Genomic DNA, 22,585 nt, shown 5'->3' with positions numbered 1-22,585 from the left:
GTCATTAGCACCTTAAGTGGTTAGTAAGAGAGAGAGAGAGAGAGAGACCAACCCAGTATTTCTCCAAAGCACCATGCTGGTGGCCATCTCATTCACCGTTCCCAATATGTAAACAAAAAGCAGAGGCCCCCACGACATGGTGTGGCTGCACATTTTCCTGTTTCAAATCTTTTCCCATCATTCTGCACCACCTCAAAACTCCAGGGTCATACATGGCCCATAAATGAATAAAACGATGTTTAGATTATAAAGCAGGCCCCTTGTAAGCTTGCTTACTGCGACGTATCTCACAAGGAGCCTGATCCTTGGACCCTGAAAGATCAAGTTGACTACAGCGAGACCTCCACCTGAAGGGATTTCTAAGCAGCCTGTGAGTCTCCCATTCAAGTTCAGTCAGCCTTGATTATTAAAGAGATGAATGGGGCAGAGTCTTTGCCCTCAAGTTCCTTATATTCTGGGGCCAGGAAAGAGATAAAGACCAAGTCGTATATTAGGAGTCTGTGTTGGGATCAAGATTGGGCAGCATGCTTGGATGTGGGAAATGAAAATAAGTCAAACTCAAAACAAGTTAATTATTTGCCTGAAGCTCTGATAAAGGATAAAGTGGAACTTGATGACTGTAAAATGAGGTTGCTGCGTATTTATTTAGTTATGGATTTCATCCTTAGGTGCCCTTAAACTTGGATAGGAGAATACTAGAAAGCAGTATGTTGTTCTGTAAGATAATCCATTTAGCTCAACACATAGAATTTGGCTTTGGTCTCAGGAGTTAACTTTGATACCTAAAAAGGCAACCTTGTCTGGTGCCCGCTCTAGCCTCTCTATGCATTTACATGTGTTTGCTACTTCTTGTGCGGCTGCTAGGCAGTTTTCCCTTCTAAGTTGTCTTGGGGTATCATGAAATATGTGCAAAGTCCAACTTAATGGTGGAATGTAGATTTTAAAGTTGCAGTCATTTGTACAGTCTCAAGATGCATATTTTAAAAGAATCAAAATAGTTCCCCTTTGAATCTTGACTCCTATCTCGGCTTCATTTACTGCCTCATTTGTCATCTAAACAGTCTTTGTTCTTTCATTTTTCCAACATGATTAATTGGTGTTGCGCAGCACAGCATAGGAGAGAGGCTGAATAGTTTGTAAGATGAGTAATCTAGTTAAACGCCCATCTTTCTTTTTTCTTTTATACTTTACCAACAAACATGTCTTATGCAGATGGAAGGGCAGTTTGCTGATTTCCCTGTTCAAATGTTGTGCTAGTTTAGCATAGCACGTTTCCTTTCCAGCTAGCCAAAAATAATATTGACACATCCATGAAGCCTTCCATCTGATACTGCTGCAAACTTATGCAAATAGATTTAGACAGTTAGGTGAATAGAATAATTAAATATCCAAACATGGAGAAGGGGACGGGGGAAGCAGCACCAGCTGTCTGTCCTCTTATACTACCTGGCCACAAGTGGGAAGTTAATGAGGTGTTTGAAATACACCTTTAAAACCAAAGATCTGAAATGTGTTCCAGTTTTTTAAGAGGACAGTGATTTGAATAAAGCACAGTGTGGTGTGATAGTTGCTGCAGGAAGTTAAGAGAGCATTTCTGGGAGTGTTCATTTTCGGCACTTGCTACTTAGAATATGAAAAGATAGTCAGCGTATCTTTGTCATGAATCTTTCCACTGGGACCAGGCCACTCCTGGATGAACTCACAGAGTGAGAGTGTCTCAAAATACATAATTAAATTGTTTGTCTTTAAAATGCACTGTTTGAAAGTCTTGAAAAACCAAAGAATGAAAATAAGGTTAATATTTGGCAAAAATAGTTTGAGGAGTTATCTCTTAAAAAAAACTCTGATTTCACTTACAGAATTTACTTCCAAATAAATTCACTTTGTATATCATAAATCTAATCTAAAAAAAAAAAAATTCTCTTTATGCCAGCTCTTAAGTTCCTGATAAATTTTTTTGAAGTGTTAACATGTTTTTAACTTTTTGGAAATAGTTCTTTTTTTCCCAATTTAGTAAAGATTGATCCACTACTCACCATTGTTAAAAAAAAACTTAAAATATTAAACCAAGTCATAGCTTATAAGTTTTTAAGGTAGCAAATGTTTGCTAATTTTGAAAAATGTGTTAACATTCCTTTTTTATGGAGGTAACATTGGCTTATAACATTATATACGTTCAAGGTATGCAGCATTATAATTCAGTAGATGTGTATACTTCATAGTAAAGATGTGGCATTATGCACATACACACACACACACACACACGCGCGCGCGCGCGTGCACACACACAGTGAAATACTACTTGGCCTTAAAAACGGTGCAATCCTGCCATTTGCAACATGGATGGACGTTGAGAATATCATGCTAAGTGAACTAAGCTGGATGAAAAAAGGCAACTACCAAATGATTTCACTTATACATAGAATATAAAACAAAACAAAATGGAAAGAAAGGGAACCTATAGAGGCCAACACAGATGGAGGTCATGAGCTCCTGCCCGTTTCTCTACAATTCTGTGCCTTGGGTGTGGTTGAATTTAGGACTCTCTGAATGCCACTCAAGTCTCACATGTTAGCAAAAGGAAGAGCTTTCAGACAAATGAGTGACCATGGACAGGCTGAGGCCCTGGGCGGGGCTGCACAGTCATTCCGCCAGTGAGGCCTGGCACTCACTGTGTTTGTCAGAGCTCTCTTTTGGTTACAATTAAGAGAAACTCAACTCAAACTTACACAAAAAGAGATGAATTGACCCAGATAACAAAAAATTTTTTGCTGTCTGGCTTTAGCTCCAGCCGAGTTCAGGATTCTGGCTTTTGCTCCCCAGTTCTCAGCCCTGCCTCCCTCAGACTGATCTTCCCCCCCCGCCCCCGCCCCACCACCACCCCAGTATCACCAGCTTCAAACCTCAAGCTCACTATCCCAGAAGAAGAGGAATCCTCTCTCCCCGCCCCCCTCCCCCATCTGCATATCAGTATTCAGGAATCCCCCACTGGCCCTGTTTGCCTCCCACCCATCACAGGGTCCAGCCAGGGGGTGACTATCATGCCCGTCTTGCCGGGAGGCAAGGGCAGACCGCTCTGCACCATGTGGAGTGGCCTCCGCTGCTCCGAGAAGTTAGACTGGGCCTGGTCAGTAGTGGGACGAAAGCAGGTGTCTCCCATAGGCAAGCCCTGCCCTGTGTTTAATTATAGGTAGATGTTGGCATGTGTGAAATATAAAGTCATTTAAAAGCATAACATTCCATTTATAGGAGCTCTTTCTCGTTAGGCATTTTCATGGTGAATAGATTCTGTCCCATGGGAATTAGTCTTCCACCTCAAAAAGAGGGCTCTTTGCTCACCATGGTTGATAGCATTGGGCTTTTAAACATAATGTTTTGACTTCAAAAGAAACATAGGAAAAGTGGGCTGGTTCTCGGTCTATTGCTGGCCCTTCCCAAGAGTCAACCGTTAGGAGTGCCTTCTTCTTTTGTTTGGAGTTTCTCCCAACCCCAACCCCAAACCTGTGACCTCTCTGATTTAGGGTTTCTTACCTTGTTCCCACAAAATCCCTACAGTTACTCATCTTACTCCTTTCATATTCAGCTCATTACAGCAGTTGTATATAGGTCTTTGTAGTCTCTTTTAGTGTTAAAAACATCAATTTGATTGTTAAAAAATCAAATTCTATTAGTTTAACAAGTTCAAAATTATTTAATCATTTTTAACCACAATTTTTGTAAGGTTCATAACTAGCAGATACTGGCTTACTGCCTGATAATGCTAAGAATAAGAGTGTGTTAAACCTAAATACAGCGAGGTAACTACATATGTAAGCCTATATCTCCTTGCATCCCTGGAGTGAACTTTCTCAAACCCAGTCACCCACGCCCACCCTGCGGTCGGTTCTTCCCCGGAAACGAACACAGTGGCAGTTTGCCAGCTTGGCATCACTGCTGACTCCTGTTCTTTCTGCTGATGTCACCTAGACACCAGCCACACGAGCTCCGCGGTGTCTAAGCATTGCATGTGGACTTCGGTGCCTGTAAACCAGGGGTCTTCAAACTACGGCCCGCGGGCCACATGCGGCCCACCGAAAACAGTTATCCGGTCTGCCGGGTGTTTTTGCTGCTGCTGCCTGTCCTGCTTAGCAGCCGACTCGTCCCGGGCCCGCAGTGCACATGTGTGGAATGTCTGAGGGACAGTGAACTGGCCCCCTGTTTAAAAAGTTTGAGGACCTCTGCGTGTAAACAGTGGGTGGTTATTCTTGGTTGGGCATTTGTGACTTTCCGTGCGGCTCAAGGGAGATCCGAGAGGACTTGGAAGTGGCATTTGAGTAACACGCATATTCTCAGGCAGGGCCACATGAAAGAGATGACTACACAGATAGCACAATCCTGGTTTGCTCCAATGGCAACAGAGCAGACTTCTGGGTAAACAAACCAAAATAACAGCTAGAACGCAGGCCTGATAGCAGCCCTGTTGTGATTAAACAGGAGATGGCCAAGCAAGGTTCATGCCTCTCCTGGCTGGGGCGGCAGAGGCGGGCCCGCCAACCGCGCCGAAGCGGAAAGGCCACGTGGAGATTCCTCGGGGCACTGGTGCCTTCTGCCCGGTGACCCATTAAGGGGAACTTGAGCCAAGATCTTATCAGCGATGGAGATGGAGACACCTCAGGATTTTCCGGTGTCACTTTGCACTTTTTGTTCTTGGACATGGTTAATCACCCTACCAGCTCTTTCAGATCCTGCGGCATTTCCTCGAGGCCCCAAGTAGTTGCCGCGGGTCAGGTTCTCTGGAACTGAGGGTTCGGTTACAACATCCATCTGCTTTTCAGCCCACTCTCTGACCTTCCTTCTTTCAATGTTCTCATCCAGCATTCCCAGGAGACTCTCAAGATTCTGAGTAGACAGCCCAATTATTTTTCCCAAAACTTAAAAAGCAATGTTTTAGCTGGATATGAATTGCATAAATGTTTTTAACTTAAAAATCGTTTACCAAAAAGTCATTTACGTACAAACCGAAGACAGTTGAACTTGACAGGATAGCTAAACACTTGGGAACGTGCTTACGTCCTTCAGAACGTTACCCTTTTCCCCGAGTGGCGCTGTCGGCAGGGATGCATCGGTGTAAGGGGTTGTCGGTGTCGCAAGAAGAGCACCCATACGTGTCCACGCCTTGGTGCTTTTGAACTCGGCTCAGTTTCTTTGAAGCATTGATCATGGTATCCAGCTTTGATTCCTTTCCTGTGGACTGGTGCCAGTGTGCCTGATCTCATTAAATTTTTGGAAAGGACTGAAACTATGGTATGGTTTTATTGCAGTCCTTACATCAATCATAATTTGAGACTGTCTTGGTGAAAGATGAGGAATTCAGCCTGGGACTCGGGGGAAGGTGGGTCCGGTGGCGAGGGGGATGGGAGGTGGTGAGTACCAACTGCTTATTTAAGTTCATCCACTTCTAGACTTTTTAGAGCTGGCTTCATTCCAGGGGGCCCAAACCCAGGTCCATGGAGACCACACAATTTTAATCAGGTGTGCTTTTTTTAAATGGGCGCCCCCTGGCCCTCCAGGTTGTGCAGGTAGATAACTAACCACATGCTCATGGCTAAGAACATGAAAGTTACTCCCTTGTGGGCTCCATGGGCCAGAGGCCTTTCGGATGCTGGCTGTTCATGGCGGATGCTGAATTCAGAATCCATGGAGTAGATATGGCTTACTCTGTGCTTTCCCCTTTACTACTCCTCACCCTGGGCCAAGTCCCCCATTATCATGTTTTCCTGTGGAAGTCCTCTCTCCTGGGTTCAGAACTTCGGTTTTTTCATCTTAGGGAAGTGCCCCCCTCCCATTACGGGCTAGCCTGCTTTGCTGTAGCAGCTTTCCTTCTTCCACGGGCCTCGGTGTTTCTTCAGCACCACGTGCCCTTGCCGCGGGTCAGGTTCTATTTGACTTCCTATTTGGGATCACTTCCCTGGTAAGGCCCCTCTGTGCCCCTCTCATCTCAGAGCCAACCAGGGCCTTTGGAGCCACTTGCCACACAATCCCACACGACAAAGGGGCCACATCTAAGAGGACACAAGAAAGTGCTAGGTCACCCCAACTGCTTTGTCGGCGTTCTCAGATCGTAGAGCCTCAGCGAGCCCCCCTGGTGCACGGCGCACACTGCAGACCCTGTGTTTTCCGTTTCGGTCCAGAGGGAACACAACCTCCTGGACATCAGCACAGAGGGCCTGTGCCGTGTGGACTCTTAGTGAGAAGTGTCATTTTTCAGCCTTCAGATGACACACAAGTAGGCTTCCCACCTCTGGCCCAAGTGGAACGGAAGGTTATGCCCTTTGGTGCAAGATGTCACCTCTCTAAGATCTCAGGTGGTTTCCCAACCAGAGAAAATCTAGACTCTACACATCAGGTTTTATGAATTAGAATCTGTGAATTATATTCTGCAAATCTGAACTCTGTAAGTTGAGATCTGTGAAGTAGAGCCTATGTAAATCAACTGCCACTTATATTCAAACACCTTTTAAACTGAGAACGCAGCAATATCCCAGGCGAATTCCCGGACCTTTCACTTCTGTAAAATCCGTGTATTGCTGAACAATAATCCAACGTCTCACACCATCACCAGCCTCTCTTTCAGTTGGCATCTGCGCTTCCCCAGTTATAAAACCAGCGTCTTTAGGGGAAGTTGTAGAATGCCCACATTCCTCTCAGGTTCATCTTTCTTGATTTGCATTAAACCCTTTAGTCTGTAGCATTGTCTTTTAGAACAGAGGTCAGCAAACATTTCCTGTAAAGGGGCAGGTGGTAAATATTGCAGGCTTTGCGGACCACACAGTCTCTGTCCTCAACTCTGCCGCCACAGCACAGAAGCAGCATGGACAGTATGCATATGAGTGAGTGTTGCTGTGCTCCAGTAAAACTTTATTTACAAAAATGGGTGGCTGGCCCGATTTGACATGTGGGCCATCATCGTTTTCCAAACTTCGGTTCAAAAGAAAAGAGAGGTCTGTGCAATTTTATGTTTGGGTGATAAGCATATAAAATTGTCTCAGGGCCCCCTAACATCTTCCCATTGGGAACAGTTTTTACTTTCCCAGTGTCCCCACATACTGGTGGGAATGAAATGAAACGGACCAAGGATGCTGTTCCCTTCAGCAAATAGCCAGCCTTCCTCCTTCCTCCATGGTAACCCCATGGACTGCAGGGAGGGGAAGCAGCTGCTAGGAAAGCCCTCAGCCAGCCCATTTTTATGGGGAATTTGAAGCCCTGTTCTAAGTCCTTTGCCTCCATTCTAACAGCGCATGAGATACATGTTGTTTGTCGTCTTGCCACGTCTGTACTTGAATTACATTTTCATGCACGTACCAGATTTACTTCTGGCTTATTAAAAATTCCATTGCAATAGGTACAATGGTTGTGGGGAGGTGGGGATAGAAGAATGGGGAAGTAAAAGTGAGATTTTAGTCCAAATAGGGCACCATACAAGCTGGAAAACAGGTGATGCTGCTGGAAATGCTGGCTGTCGTAAAGTGCATCTGTATTGATTCCTTGTGTTGTTTATATATAAGTATATGAAAAATTCAGGCTTTGTTGGCTTGGGTTCTGTGGGAAAATAGCTCATGGGCTGATGGTATCAGTCTACTGCAACATGCTAGAGAATTACTCAGACGCTTGTCAGATGCCTGAGCCTCGGACTTCTTTGAGAATGTGCCATCATGGGAAGCTCTCACTCACCAAGGTCACTGAGAGGGCAGCCGAGGGAGGCACGCTGAACTTCAGACGGTTCTTGCTGCTTGTGTCAGTAGCAAAGCAGTGAAGTAAGGAGTTGACTTGCCAAGAAAAGAAAAGTTCAGAGAAAATGGACTTGTTTTGATTGAGAAAAGTAGATAACTGAGCAGTCACTAAAGAATCCTGGTTTTTACTATTATTTTTCATTTTATGAATTTAAACACAAAATGTGTTACCTTACTCCTATGATTCTTTTGTAAAATTAGATATTATATTAATCTACATTATAAGTGCAGCGTTTCTCATGTCTGCTTTTAAAAATCGCAAACCTTTTTATTTAAAAAAAATCCTGTATTTATTCACATGTTTTTATAATCAGTGAATGGAATCTTGGCCTGGGTTTAAGAAAGTGTTTAGATTTTAGCTCATTGTATTGTGTATTAACATAATTTCATTCTTGGGCTACTTATCTCAAAATCAAATTCTGTCATTATATGTAATAACACAGTGTTTCCAATAACCTTATCCTTTTCTTTTAATACATTTTTATTGATTTTAAAAGAGGAAGGGAGAGAGAGATAGAAACATCAATGATGAGAGAATCATTGACTGGCTGCCTCCTGCATGACCCCTACTAGGGGTCAAGCCCGCAACCCGGGCATGTGCCTGACTGGGAATTGAACTGTGATCTCCTGGTTCATAGGTCAATGCTCAACCACTGAGCCACACCAGCTGGGCTCCAATAACCTTATTCTTTAGGTAGAATGAGTGGCATAATAATAGCCTTTTTAAAAAAAAATAATAACCTTTAAAACCTCCATCAGCCTATAAATTCGTATTCCTATCTCTAAAGCAACAGTATCTGACCCAATGATACAGAACAAGTAAATTACAGGTTATAATTACATTCTACTGAAGGTGGAATAACAGTAACCAGATTTACCCTTTTATTTGAAACAACTGAAAAACTGGACAAAATAATAGAAAAAATCACTCAAGACATTGGGCATCAAGCAGCAAAGGACACTGATCCCTGAAAATCAAGTATTTGAGTGAGTACTGATCAGTGCACGCATGTGAGGAGATGACCAGAAGCCAGGGGAAGGATCATCCATAAGGATTAGGGGAACAGTACATGGTACCCACACGCGGCCCATAAGAGGTGCCGGCTTCCAAAACTAGAGTGAAAACCCCAACATCAGGGGGCACTGGTTAGAATACTGAGAAGGGTCTTACCTCAGTAGTAAGGACAAAATTAATCCTGGACTAAACACAGCTCTGGTCCTACCCAACAAAGCTTTAAAGGCAAAACCCGCCCTAGCCTGTTTGGCTCAGTGGATAGAGCGTCAGCCTGCAGACTGAAGGGTCCCAGGTTCAATTCCGGTCAAGGGCACGTGCCAGAGTGGTGGGCTCGATCTTCAGTAGGGGGCGTGCAGGAGACAGCGATCAGTGATTCTCTCTCGGCATTGATGTTTCTATCTCTCTCTCCCGCTCCGTCCCTGAAATCAATAAGAATATATTTTAAAAAATAAGGGCAAAATCCCCCCAAAAATCAAGTTGTTTCCAAGTAACTAAACAGTGTGCCAGAACAATGTATAAAAATATTTTTAACAGTGCAAAGATGCCAGGTACCCAACAAGTTGATAGCATGTCCAAAATTACCAGTCATGCAAACAAGTAGGAAAATACTACCAATAATCAGAAAAGTCAATCAAAATTAACCCTTAAATGATGCAAATGATAGAATTAGTAGACAGGGACATGAAAACAGTTATGGTTGTAGTCCATATGTTTGAGAAATTAGAGGAAAGATTCAAAATGTTTAATAGAGACAAAGATGAAAAAAGGGCAAATAAAAATTCTAGAGATAAAAACCAGAGTGTCCAAGATAAAAAATACTCTGACTACTGGCACATTAGCTGTTGCAGAAGAGGTTAACTTGGAGACATAACAATAGAAACCATCCTAAATGAAACAGAAAGGGCAGAAAGAAGTGGGAGAGCATCAGTGAGTTTGGGGACAATTTCAAGGGGTGAAAAAATACATAGAGCCCCACAGAAGAGAAAGGAAAGGACTGAAAATATTTTAAGAAATAATGGCCAAAATGCTTCCTAATTTGTCAGAAATTATAAGTCCACACATTCAAGAAGCTCAGTGAGCCCCAAGTACAAGAAACATGAAGAAAATTACAGCAAAGCACAACCTAATGAACCTTCTTAAAACCGGGCCTGATCACTCACTGGGGTCTGATCTGAACCACCTTTAAGAAAAGTTGCAGGACAGTGTATGTAAAATGGTTCAATTAGATGACAGGTGGTCATGAGGTCTTCCCGAATTCAGTTTCCTCATCTGGTCGGGGAACGTTAGCTGAGGCAGCTCTCACCCCGCCCCGCCTCCCCCAGGTTCCCTCAGACCACTCCTTTTGCCACTGTCCCAAGAGAAGCCTAAAGGGAACATTAAAATAATGGATACAGCTTCTCTCCATGTTGGTATGTTTTCCTCCTGCAGTGGCATATTATCTCTGGGCAGGAGCTTTGCCGGGGTGTGTGTAGGGGTGGCGGGGGGGGGGGGGGGGGGGGGGCGGGGGATGGGGGGGCTGAAAACCAAAAGGAAATTCTGAATTACATGGGCAGCTGTGTACTTTGCCATGTCTCGTTTTCCTGATCTGCATACTGGGGATAGTGGGATGGAATAACACAGGGCTTGTGGGGTGTAGGAATTAAGTGAGGAGGTACAGTGCAAACAAAGTGCTTAGTGTAGTACCGGTGTTGTCTCTATTGCAGTTGCCTGGGCACCGAATCATTATTTTGAAAATTGATAAGTAAAGGTAAGGAATGAAAAAAAAACACACAAGGAACTGCTAGAGATGAAGTTTTTTTCAGGTGAAAAAGTAGTAGATTTAAGGAGAAGTCAGCCACTATGACTCAGTGGTTGAGCATTGACCCATGAACCAAGAGGTCGCGATTCGATTCCTGGTCAGGGCACATGCCCAGGTTGTAGGCTCGATCCCCAGTTAGGGGGGTGAGCAGGAGGCAGTTGATCCATGTTTCTCTTTCATTGAATATTGTAGTTAAGGACAAGTTATGATTCTATCACTATAAAACAATTTTCAGTAATTTTTCTACTCATGCCAAAGAATATTCTACGTTTACTTCTAATGAGTATTTTCTTTTTAGTATTTTTTTAATATTTTCTCTTTAGTCTTTTTTTAATTTTTTTTATTTTTCAATTACAGTTGGCATGCAATATTATATTAGTTTCAGGTGTACAACCTGAATGTCTAATAGTGATTAGATATTTATTCCTTTTAATGTATGTTTATAAAGGCTATTCATAGAACTCATTTCTCCAAAATAAGCTTAACCCAAAATCAGTAAAGATTTGGAAGATTCACCGTAGTTAAAATGAGGGTCACGAAGGGCACAAGCCCTGTCTCTCAGCCTTTGTAAAGGAATCCATTGATGCGGTGTGACTAGTAAGAGCAATTTAGTGGCTCCCTCGTTATTTTAAGCAGAAGGCCTCCTTGGAGGGCACACAAATAAAGTCAACAGATCACCACTGACCACAAACACGGGGCCAGAGGTCAACTCCCAAGGGCTGTCTGAACCCTTCCTTCTTGTCCTGCTGTCCTGACTCTTGTCTGGGGGCTACTACCCGTTGGTACCAGTTTTTTACTGGGAGACAATTGGAGCGAGTGTGTTAGGTCTTGTTAACAGCATTCCACATTGTGTCTGCTCCGCGGGAGAGGTTTTATTTTCGGTGTGGCTCTGTGGGGGATGGCTCCTCGTCCGCAGGTCAGGGAGTCCCCCGGCTCTGCAGACTGTGTGCTCTCTCGTCTGTTGTTGCGTATCCCAGATACGTCAGCGTGGATTCTGGGAAGTGATGATTGCATCCTTGGAAAGAAACATGAGCGTCTTCTGATTAAGCTCATCTCTCCCCGTAAACTGAAAATAGAGTAAAGACATTTCACCTTCCCGGCATTTACTGTCTTGGCTACTTTCAACTCCAGTTCTGTGACAGAATCCGGATGACCCGATGATGCGCCCTCGGACTCACTGCACCCGTAGGTCTGCTTCAGGAACCCCACGCGCCATGCCCCACCTATGTCTTTCTTGGTGTTGCATGAGCTCAACCTTGATCTTCATGTCTACAGAACTAGTGTGTAAACAAGCGGACGGGGTGATCATTACCCACAGCAGAAGCGTCCATTGTGGCTTTGTTCAGATGAGCCCACAGTGCACTGCCTTTGTGTTCTTCCTGGGTTTTCTCACCTCGAGGAGATTGAGACTTAACCGCCTCCTGCGGGATCCCGCCTTGGCACTGCAGCCTCAGGACCTGCAGCCGTAAAGTCTGGGCACCGTCCTGCCGAGTTAATTGACAGGCTGGGGCAGTGTCACTGTGGCTGCGTGGGATCATTCCTTTCTCTCTCTTCAACTATAAAATGCTGGTTCCTGTTCCCAAATCCATAGCCCCGCGCAGACTACAGAGGCATCTTAAAATGCCCGAGTCAGAATGCGGTTGGACAGGAAACTGCCATCACATACCTGGCACGTGGGTTGTACTCAGGAAAAGAATATGAGCTGTTCCCACTCGGTGTCCCTTGTGTTTGCTGTCCCGGTGCCAACACAGTGAGCCCCGGTTTCTTCCTGTGATCTCCTGGGGTACGCGTACCCACTGTAGTAACCAGAGAAAAGGGTCAGTAACCCCTGCCAGGACCACAAGCTTCCGGAGGAGAAATAGCCATCGACATACCTGCAGTTTTAAAATACAGGAAGTTCCCACCTAAAAGCCGGTTGAGCACTGAAACCTTATTCGTAGGTAATTGCTTGAAACCCTAAGCACATTTTCCCAAAGATGTGTTCTAAATGGTACCCATATTCCAGGCAGGTCCCAGGAGCCCTTTTAGCCCATAATATATCTAAAGTACAGTCCCGTGCAGTGAGCAAGACAGGAGCTGGCCACCGTATGTCCCAGGGGTTTATGCACATCCCGTCACGCTCCTGGTCCAGGTGGTTAATGAGGCCTGCAGGTGCACAGGCCCCTCCACCACCCAGCGTCCTCTCCTGCTGCTCACGGGGATGGGAGTGGGCAGGGTGGGGTCAGGCATCTGGGCCACATTGAGCCTGCGCTCCTCATGCTGTAACGGGCGCACGTCACCTGCGGACCTGCTAAAACTACAGGTTCTGGTTCAACAGGCCTGCACGGCTCTGAGATTTGAATGTCCAGCAACTCCCAGAGACACCAGTGCTACTGATCCACAGACCGCAGTCTCTGTAGCAAGAGTCTGTCGGCATCACAAGGCAGAAGAGGGTGGCGGACCGAGAAATCCGGGGTCACTGCAGAAAGGAAGCGGAGAGTGAGACAGTTCTATCAGAGAGGCCCTATCTGGCTCCTGTCTGGCTGAGCACTGCCCGGTGGGGAGGAGCAGACACACCCTGGAGGCATGGAGCGGTGTAGTGCAGCCTCCTCTCCCAGCGTTCTCTGGCCGGGCAGACGTACATTTGCCTGACACAGCACTCAGCCCGCAGAAGAACCAAGCCAGCAGAATCCGGGCGCCCCTCCTCGGACGAGTGGGACGCAGCACTGCTTTTCAGGCCGCCTTTGTGTGGAGAGTGCGTGTGAAAGCACAGCGGAGACACTGAAGTCGATAGGAGTGGGTCCTGCAGGAGCCTCACCATCTAGATCAGCGGTCGCCAGTCGGTGGTCCGTGAGGGCTGAAAGGTTGGCGACCGCTGATCTAGATCCCAGACCAGTGTTCGGTGTGAGGACCACCAGGGGGAGTTGGGGGCCTTGCCCAGCACACCCAGGGCTTCCGATGCAGGTGGGCGGAGAGCGCCCTGTGGACTCTAATCTGGACACGATGCTGCAAAGCACCGAGGAGCGTGGCCTGGGTTAATCCCGTTTCCACCACTAACTGGCTGCGTCCCTGAGCCCATGCCTTTGTGCCTAAAACCCACTGTCCTCTTCAGTAACGTGGGGGAAGACAGACTGACGTTATCCCCGTAAAGCACATGGGGATAACAGAGGTTATCACTGTAACCTCCAGCGGTGGTCACTAAAGGAGCCATTTGAGATCACAGGCATGGAGTCAAATTTCCAGTTTTGCTTCTGACCACCTGGGTGGCCTCAGGCAAGTGATTTAACCTCTGCTGCCTCCTGTGTCACACGGACATAATAAAAGCGCCTTCTCATAGTGTCGTTGGGAAGATAAGATACGTAAGGAACTCCTCGCAGTGCCCAGCACGTAGTCAGTTCTCAGTAAGCATCCGTTCTTGTTACTGAGGCAGGCACAGTGATGGCTTTCTGGAGAACAGGAGTTTGTACATTGTGCTCCCGGGGTTGTAGGCTTTACAAACATGGGTCGTGGGTGCCGTAATTGGAGGGGAAGAGGAGGCCATTGTCCCCTCCACCCATACCCCTGTCCCCTTCAACCAGAGGGGCTCATCTTTGTTGGGGCTCATCATTATCAGTAAGATTTGATTTAGAAAAAACAAAGGTTTAAAAATCACTGTTTGGGAGCCACAGTCTACTATGGGGCCGGCCGTGGGGGAGAGCAAATGATCTCAATTTTCAAAATTTTGACATTTGCCTTTTCTTTTTTTTCTTTTTTTTTTAAACTGTATTTTATTGAGTTTTTACAGAGAGGAAGGGAGAGGGATAGAGAGTTAGAAACATCGATGAGAGAGAAACATCGATCAGCTGCCTCCTGCACACCCCCCACTGGGGATGCACCCACAGCCAAGGTACATGCCCTTGACTAGAATCGAACCCGGGACCCTTCAGTCCGCAGGCCGACGCTCAATCCACTGAGCCAAACCAGTTCGAGCGACATTTGCCTTTTCTGTTTCATTTCTTTAAAGGTTGAAATAGCAGATGGCCAATTTAAAGAGACAATGGATGGATATATGACTTGAGTTAGATAAAGCTGAATTGGATTGTCCAGTTCATTTACATGATTAGCTGCACAGTAATCACGTGACGGCGTTTGCTGATGTGTCTGCTTGTGTTTTCCCTCCAGATGAGCACCATGCCCGGACTGCCCACACGGCCCTGCTTCTACGACATCGATCTCGATACAGAAACAGAGCAAGTTCAAGGCTTGTTCTAAGTGAACAAGACTCTACTCTCGCAGGACCCAATTCAGGTAGGCTGTTCTGCTTTCTACTTTTTCTTTTTCCAAATCTTTTTCAGTTTTAGTTTTGTTTTGTTCTTTTAATATTCCTGACAAAAATGGTCTGATAAGTAATTTCCTGACTTGGTTACTGCGAATTCCTTCCTAATAACAGCCCAGGACTTGAGAGTCGCTATGGGGTGTGGCTATGCAGTGAGATGGTCAGAACCTAGGTCCTTGGTGAAAGTCAGATCATATCCTCTGTGAATACGGATTTGGTGAAGGCAGCTCTTTCCATAGCAATGGAACTCTGTACACTCATTCTTTTTCCAGAATTAGAACTAATATCTGCTGTCATTTTCAAGGGCCACATGTCTCTTGGTTACAGAGTTAGAATCCCGTGATAGAAGAATCTTGGTGTCTTCGTTGGCTAGGGCTGCCATAACAGAGCATGACTGCGGGGTGGCTTAAGCAACAGAAATTTAACCCTTCCTAGTTATTGAGGCTAGAAGTCCGGGACCAGGTGTCGGCTGGGCCGTGCACCCTCTGACCCTGGTGGGGTCCTTCCTGGCCTCTGCCCAGTCTCTGCCTCCACGGCCACATAGCTTTCTCCCTGCATGTCTGTCTCCATGTGGTTTTCTCTTCTGATCAGGACACCAGTCATGCTGAATTAGGCCCCCCGGTTATTGACCTCATTTTAATTACATCTGCAAAGACCCTGTTTCCAGATAAGGTCACGGTCATAGGCACTGGGGGTCAGGGCTTCAGTACCTCTTTTAGGGGACATCATTCGACCTGTAATACCCAACTGTGGCTTAACGGGGATTGCACTGTTGCCACTGGAAAGACACATGAAGATGGGACAGCTCATTCAGAGTGGCCTGAGTCTCGGGGAGGACGGGGCAGCAGAAATTAGACACTGTGATGGCTCGCTGGCCACAGTCCAGGGGGTTGAGCTTAACTTGGAGCCACGTGGGCAGCCACAGCTGGGGCCCCTTTATCTGCCCCTCAGTCCTGCAGCCACACCTGCTGGCTTCTCTCCTCGCTTCCCATCAGGAAGAAAAATGACCACCCTCCCAACCCTCCTCTCTGGAAAACTCCCAGTCAGGAGTCTTAAAGGCTCAGAGCTGCTTTTCCTCATCCCATATATCAAATGTGTCCTCACCATATTCTCAAGGCGCATCCCTTCCCCCAACACACCCTCAGTTCATCCTCCCCACTCACACCGTTCCTGTTCCTCAACCCCGTGTGCGCCCCTCCCAGTGCCAGCGGGTGCTGGGCCGTCCAGGTGAGCGGGCTTGACCTGCAGACCCTTCCTTCCGACTGTCTCGGAGACGGGGCCCCCCCGCCAGGCACGCAGGGGCCTCACTTTCCCTCGTTTCACTGCCAGTAGGCAACATGGGGGAGTTAAGTCCTTGTCACTAACACACCAAAGCCTGGGCCATGAAGAGGAAGGTGATGGGCCACTTATATGAAGTTACATTAACACAGGGTGAGGAGTTGCTTGGCCTGGGTTGTGTGTGGTGTTTTGTGGTGTCTGTGTGTTTCTTGCTGAGGAGTGGGAGCTGTATTTAGGTTTTTTGTTTTGTTTTTTTAGTTTTTTTAAATATATTTTATTGATTTTTTACAGAGAGGAAGGGAGGGGGATAGAGAGTTAGAAACACGGATGAGAGAGAAACATCGACCAGCTGCCTCCTGCACACCCCCTGCTGGAGATGTGCCCGCAACCAAGGTACATGCCCTTGACTGGAATCGAACCTGGGCCCCTTCAGTCCGCAGGTTGACGCTCTATCCACTGAGCCAAACCGGTTAGCACTGTATTTAGTTTTAACCACAACCACATTCCATATCTTTGTCATTTCTGAAAAAGAAAACTCCAGAAATGAACTAAGGAACTTTTTTTTTTTTTTTTTTTTTTTTTAAGCACAAAGTCCTATAACCTTGAGTTTTGATAACAGTGTTATTTTGGTCGTTTGGTATGAGTGTGTGTGTGTGTGTGTGTGTGTGTGTGTGAGTGTGTGAATGTCTCGGCTTTCCCAGCCGGGCCTTGGGAAACTAACATGATCATTTCTCTTAAACTGAAAATTGACCCCTGTCCTGCCTAATCTCCCTTTCCATGTCAAGAGCCCATTATGCTACATCTCGGCCCTTTGTCATTTTTCTCCAGAACAAGTGTGTACACTCTTTGCGTCTCTCTTGGATAGTAGTTATTCAGCCTGTTGGTCCATTTTCATTTTTCTCCCCAAGTAGGTCGTATAAACCCAATCATACCTTAATTATTGCATATTTAAGACCCGTGTAATGCCAAGAGACAGGGCCGTAGTTTTGCTGTCACCTACACTTAAATGTATGTGCCTGTTTCCTGACACATACTCTTCTGGGTTTTAATCTAGAGATTGAGCAGGGCTGGAGTCAGGGCTCTGGTCTGTGATGATTGCCTCCACATGCCAGGCACTGTGCGCAGCACTCGCACGGGTGGTCACAGCACTCCTTGGAGGCAGGTGCTGTCCCAAGAGAGATCAGATCCTTCCTCTGGTCACTGGGGCGTGGGGGGGGAGGGGGGAATGAGAGATGCCGATCCACAGGGCTGCAGCACTGTCTTTCCAGGGCTCAAGTGCTTAGTCTGCCCTCATCACTTTGCCATCCCTGTCCCGTGTGATGCTGCCGTGTGATGCTGCCATCAACCCAGTGAGATGGGTGGCATCTTTATTCCAGAGCTGTGAAAACTCTGGCCCAGAGAGGTCAACCACTTGCTCAAGTTGCACAGCTAATAGGTACGAAAACAAAGACTCAACCCAGATCGGCTTACTCTCAGTCTCACCCCATTCTTTATGCCCCAAACCAAAGGACGTCCTTTTCGTTTCGGTCACGGGGTCAAAGAACTTCAGCCCTTCCTGGAAGGTGATAGCCAGCTATTGGGACACACCTGTAATTTTGGGATAACCAGGTGATCTTTTTTAATAACAAAAGATAATTATTCGGGTATGAAAAGCTATGGCTTTGTCGAAATTCTTTGTAGTCCAAATAGAATAGAGCTATCTCCTGCTTAACTCTCTCATGAATGGCACTTTCCCACTCTCTTAGCCAAGGCTCTCTCCTCTTTGTGAACTGCCAAAACCTGGTCTAGGCCTGGTGGGCAGCGGTTCAAAACCCATCACTTGACCTCGCTGGAACAATTGAAAGTGGATCCGGTGTCGTAAGATAAAACCACCGTACAAAGCAAACATTCCTTCCCAGGGACTCCTCGGCTCAATGGTCCCGCAAACGTTCTTTCTGTTTCCTGTGGCCTCTCACATACGGCCCTCGGGGACCACTTCTGATGGTCAGAGGTCTGTGGCTGTTAAAAATGCACAAAATCAAAATGTTCCAGCTTGGATGACGGTCAACTTGGACAGATTTGGGCATCGGAAGAGGAAATGGCCTGTTGGTGGCTTGACTCACACGGTGGTCAGACTCCCCATAGTTCTCCACACTCTGCGGGACGAGAGGCAGGCGCGTCCCCCCTGGAAGAAGACCGCACTGGGCCGGTGACAACTTCCTTCCCTTCCGCTTCCGCTTCCTCTCCGTCCTGCTTACCTCACCCTCTAGGAAATTGTGTGACTTTGTAGGAATGGGACACGCCAGGAAATGCCCAGAACCTGAGCCCTTGCTCCTGCTCCCAAGGCCTCCCTGTAGTGCAGTCACTGTGGTGGCCGTCGGGGCATGAGTCACTCTTCTGGATGTCACCAGATAGCACTAATTAAAATCAGTGGCTTGTCCCAGTGAAACCGATCCTGCGACTCCACTGCTCAGCCTTTTGTTTGAAGACGGTTGGATTTAGGGAGGGTGGTTCTTGCCCCCGCTGTGGGTTGCTCGTTCTGAACCTTCATCGTATTTCTGAGCCTTGGCAGGACTCAGAGGAACACAGAACACCCTGGCAGGTTTCCTGAAGAAGCCGAGGCTCTGCTTTGTTCTGATATGCAAAGTTGTGTTTAGTGCGGGATCAGATGGACTCTGGCCCTGCTATAATGGTGGCTACTTACCCGAGAATTGTTTTTCTTGAATTGCACATGCGAAAACGAGTATAACACCAGCTCGTTTTTTCCCTAACCTGCCTTCGGAGCAGAAATTCCCAATGAAATGTAATAGCCATCAGTTCACCTTGAATATGGTTGTTGCCTGTAGCCCTTCTGGGAACATGGTCTTCTGTCCCCAAGTTGCAAACCTCAGGGTTTCGGGGTTCCTTGGGGGACACCTGGACTCTGTGGTTTTGGTCTTGAAACTCTTATCTTTTCAAGGAGCAGCTCAAGAATGATGCCCACCATTGTGCTTCAAGGCCAAGGTCCTCATCACCACCCACCCGTCCTTGCAGTAGAGCCTGCTCCTCTTTCTCCATTTCCAGACAAGGGCCAGCATAGGCAGGGAGCCCAAGTGGCTTAAACAAAAGATGGTGATAATTAAATCTACAGATGACATCATTCGAACGTCATTGACATCTAAAAGATAGTGATGACTAAATCCTTCCTAACTGAGGTGGAATGTTTTGAAGCTTAGCAGTTGTGAAATTATTAATTCCCTTTTAAAGAAAGTTTTTCTGGACACTTTTTAGGGGTTGGGGGAGAAACAAATCATCTTATATTTTCTTTAAAAACATAAGGAAAGGAAAATAATAAATATTTCAGCAAACTCGGGAAACAGAATTTTTCTAGTAACTAAATCTATACATGGTTAGCTCATCAAAAATAGAAGAAATTATTTGTCAACAAAAAAATCAGAGCCCTGGCTGGCGTCGCTCAGTGGTTAGAGTGTTGGCCCGAGCATTGAAGGGTCGAGGGTTCAATTTCCAGTCAAGGGCACATATCTGGATCGCAGGTTCCATCCCAGGTTGGGACATGAAAGGGAATCAATTGATGTGTCTCACATCAATGTTTCTTCTCTCTCTCTCTCTCTCTTTCTCTGTCTGTATCTCTTCCTTCCCCTCCCTCCTTCCCTTCCTCCCTTCCATTCTCTCTAAAAATCAATGGAAAAATATCCTCAGATGAGGAATCAGAAAGAGTTTCATTATGGCTTTAGTAATAATCTACTTGGTTAAGAAAAATTAGAACTTGTAAGGTAGGGGGAAAGTTTTAACCAAATGCTATGAACTTGAAATTCTTTCCACTGCAAAAGACATTTTTACCAGAATTCAACATAGTTAATCAGCACCCAGTGCCGCCATGCAGCTTCACTAATAAGAGAAATAAGTAGACTAAACCGTCCTCAGCTCAAAAGCAAATCTCAAAAGAACCTCATGATGTAAACGATTCTAAATTGTTCACTTTTCAGGCTTCAAAAAATAGTCAAAATATTTGACTATTTCTAGAGGCTAAAAGTCCGAAGTCAGAATTAGGCCCAAATCAAGGTGGGGTGAGGCCACACTGCCTCGACTCTCTGGAATCCATCCCTTCCTCTTCCTCTTCTGTGCGTCTGGGCACTATCAGATTTCTTATTATTCCCGAACCACGACAAAATGTCTGATACGTTCCATCTTCCAAAATATTTACCCACTAAGTAAACTCCTAAAATTGTTGTTCTCCCGCTGAATAAACAATATACTGATTCGTTTTCACATTCTCACCTTGACTATTACATCTGATTTTTAAAAATCTACCATCAGACTCTATATACTTCTGCCAACCCTCCGAGTTTTCTTAAAATGTGAAACCATAGACTGTGAGCCATTTTAAACACAAATCCATGGGGCACAGAGGTTACATGCGGATCAGCTGCACACACACACACACACACACACACACCCTGCCCCCAGAGATGGAAGGCCTTGTTCCAGCCTGGCCTGCCTCAGGGCATCTCCATCCCCCAAGCCCACCCTCCTGCCTTAGGCCCCTCCTTCCCTCTTTCCTCCCCAAGAGTCTCTGAGCTGAGCCTTAGCGAAGGGAGGCCGGCCTCCTCTGAGCAGAGGGTGAGGTCTGCACCAGACAGACCTCCCTCCCAAACGTCCCCAATATTCTCTTCTTCGTGTTTCTTATGCTGGCAGTGTTTCTGCTTTATTCACTCCCTGACTGGAATGAGACATTAGGGGAGTATTTGCAGTTCATAGTCTTCTGTCTTCATCACCATCTTGTGTTCTCTCTGGCTCCAGCCCCCTCCCTCATGTGCGGGAGGCCCACTTGCTGTATTCCAGCCGCGCTTGAACTCCTGGCCGCGTAGATAAATGCTTGCATTTACATTTCTTCTGGAGTAGTGATCGCATTTTTTTTTCTGGAACTTAGGTGTTTTCTTTGTTTGTTTTTAAATATAGTTTAATCGCTTCTCTTTCTAAAAGACTGCAGGGTTAAACAGTGGCAGAAAGTCTTCATACCCTTTGAGGGAATGCCGCAGAGCTCTAACAACAGTAAGTTCTGGTCTGCTCACTTCCTTCTCATCCTAAGTGCGGTGTTCGGAGCGTGCTTCCCGAGCCTGCTGTAAAAGGGAGACTGACATCAAAGGGGACAGGAGTCTCAGTCACATCCTGAACGTTCTCACTGGCCAGGACCCTGGGCCTGCAGACCCCAAGTGTAGGAGTCGTGGGGCTCCCGCCCCGGCCCCCAGGTGCATCTGTTAGGACGTTTAGGAACTGCCTGCAGTGTCCCCCGGACACGGTCACAGGGGTGCAGAACCGACTCGCTGCTCATCAGTAAAAATGTCGCCACAGTGATCTGGGCCTCCTCCTGTGAATAGACTCGCCCACCTGCCCTTGAACTCTCTTCTGTCTCCAGCTTTAGAGCTATCAGACATTAACAGTGTCCCACCAGGGGAAGGCTGTTCTTGAACCACTGAGACTTTTTTTTTCTGTTTTTCAGGTTCCTGAAGCTCAAACTACTCCTTGCCTTTTGGCCGCGGTTGGAGGAGAGAATGAATTTGAAATAGGCTTGTTACGCAACGCGGGAGAAGCGGTAGAATAGGCCAAAGATTTCTCCTTCCCGGGGCATCTGTCTGCAGCCGAGCGCAGTGATCAGTGAGAGGACCTCCACCACGTTGAAAAGAAACTAATTTATTTTCTGTTTCGGCAGCGTTTACATTATCTCCCACTGCTTACACTTGAGAGTGTTTATTGTCTGGGGACGGAGCGATTAAGAGAGTGTGAAATAAAAGGTAACGTTTTCTCACTCTGGAGTTTGCTGTCTTGTCTTTGAACTGGAAAGAGATGTGTTTTGTCTTGAGAAAACCGGGTAGATAACCGGCCGGCCAGTTTTCAGTGCCAGATAAAGCTCTGCTCTCTAGAGGTGGCTATTCCTGGGGGGCTGTTACCTGACACCAGTTTCCTGGAAAATTGTGAATGCCACCAGCGCTTCACAAACATAACAAGAAAAAAAAAAAATAACAGGGAGAAATATCTGGTCCGTTGTGAAATCTTCCTGCTGTCGGAGAGTTGTAATGTCCTTGGGAACAAAGTGCGCTTCATAGCCAGCACTGGTTTTCGGTGCCACTGAAGTTTACATCACTTACCAAAAAACTAACGGGTTTACGCTCGTTTCTTCCACCAATAAGTGAGTCTCAATGGGCTTTCGAAGGCCCACGGGGCAAAGAAAGTTCCTCCTAAAAGTTAGGTGTCGGCCGACGTTTTTCCATTTGTCCACCTCTTCACCCGCAGTAAAGAATGTTCTATGGCCTTTTCCCCTCCCAGAGTTCCTGGCCCTCCTTTGTTCCCATTTTTTCCTACAATAATACGAAATTATATAAAAGTTTAGACAAAACCAGGGATTCAGGCGCAAACAAGACGGGATTGTGCTCTAGCAGTGTAACAGTCCCCAT

The 22,585-nt window shown here is 46.3% G+C and overlaps 1 protein-coding gene across 2 annotated transcripts in view; it reads left to right on the top strand.

Annotated features, from left to right (window-relative positions):
* MTHFD1L (methylenetetrahydrofolate dehydrogenase (NADP+ dependent) 1 like) overlaps positions 1-21,939 on the top strand; it is a 160,828-nt gene extending 138,889 nt beyond the window's left edge. The window contains exons 27-28 of one of the 2 annotated variants that reach the window (XM_070417468.1): positions 14,723-14,848; positions 21,634-21,939. In XM_070417468.1, coding sequence (XP_070273569.1) covers positions 14,723-14,812 — 90 coding nt within the window. In that variant the 3' untranslated portion in view covers positions 14,813-14,848; positions 21,634-21,939. Of the gene's footprint in view, positions 1-14,722; positions 14,849-21,116; positions 21,207-21,633 lie in introns of those variants that run through there. The other variant, XM_070417469.1, reaches the window with a different exon arrangement.
* Positions 21,940-22,585: the final 646 nt, after the last annotated feature.

The sequence above is a fragment of the Myotis yumanensis genome, unplaced genomic scaffold (genome assembly GCF_028538775.1).
Source record: "Myotis yumanensis isolate MYYU_CA2020_CCGP unplaced genomic scaffold, mMyoYum1.0.hap1 SCAF_6, whole genome shotgun sequence".
Taxonomy (NCBI): domain Eukaryota; kingdom Metazoa; phylum Chordata; class Mammalia; order Chiroptera; family Vespertilionidae; genus Myotis; species Myotis yumanensis.
The sequence above is the reverse complement of the archived record's forward strand: the minus strand, read 5'-3'. Positions and strand labels throughout refer to the sequence as shown.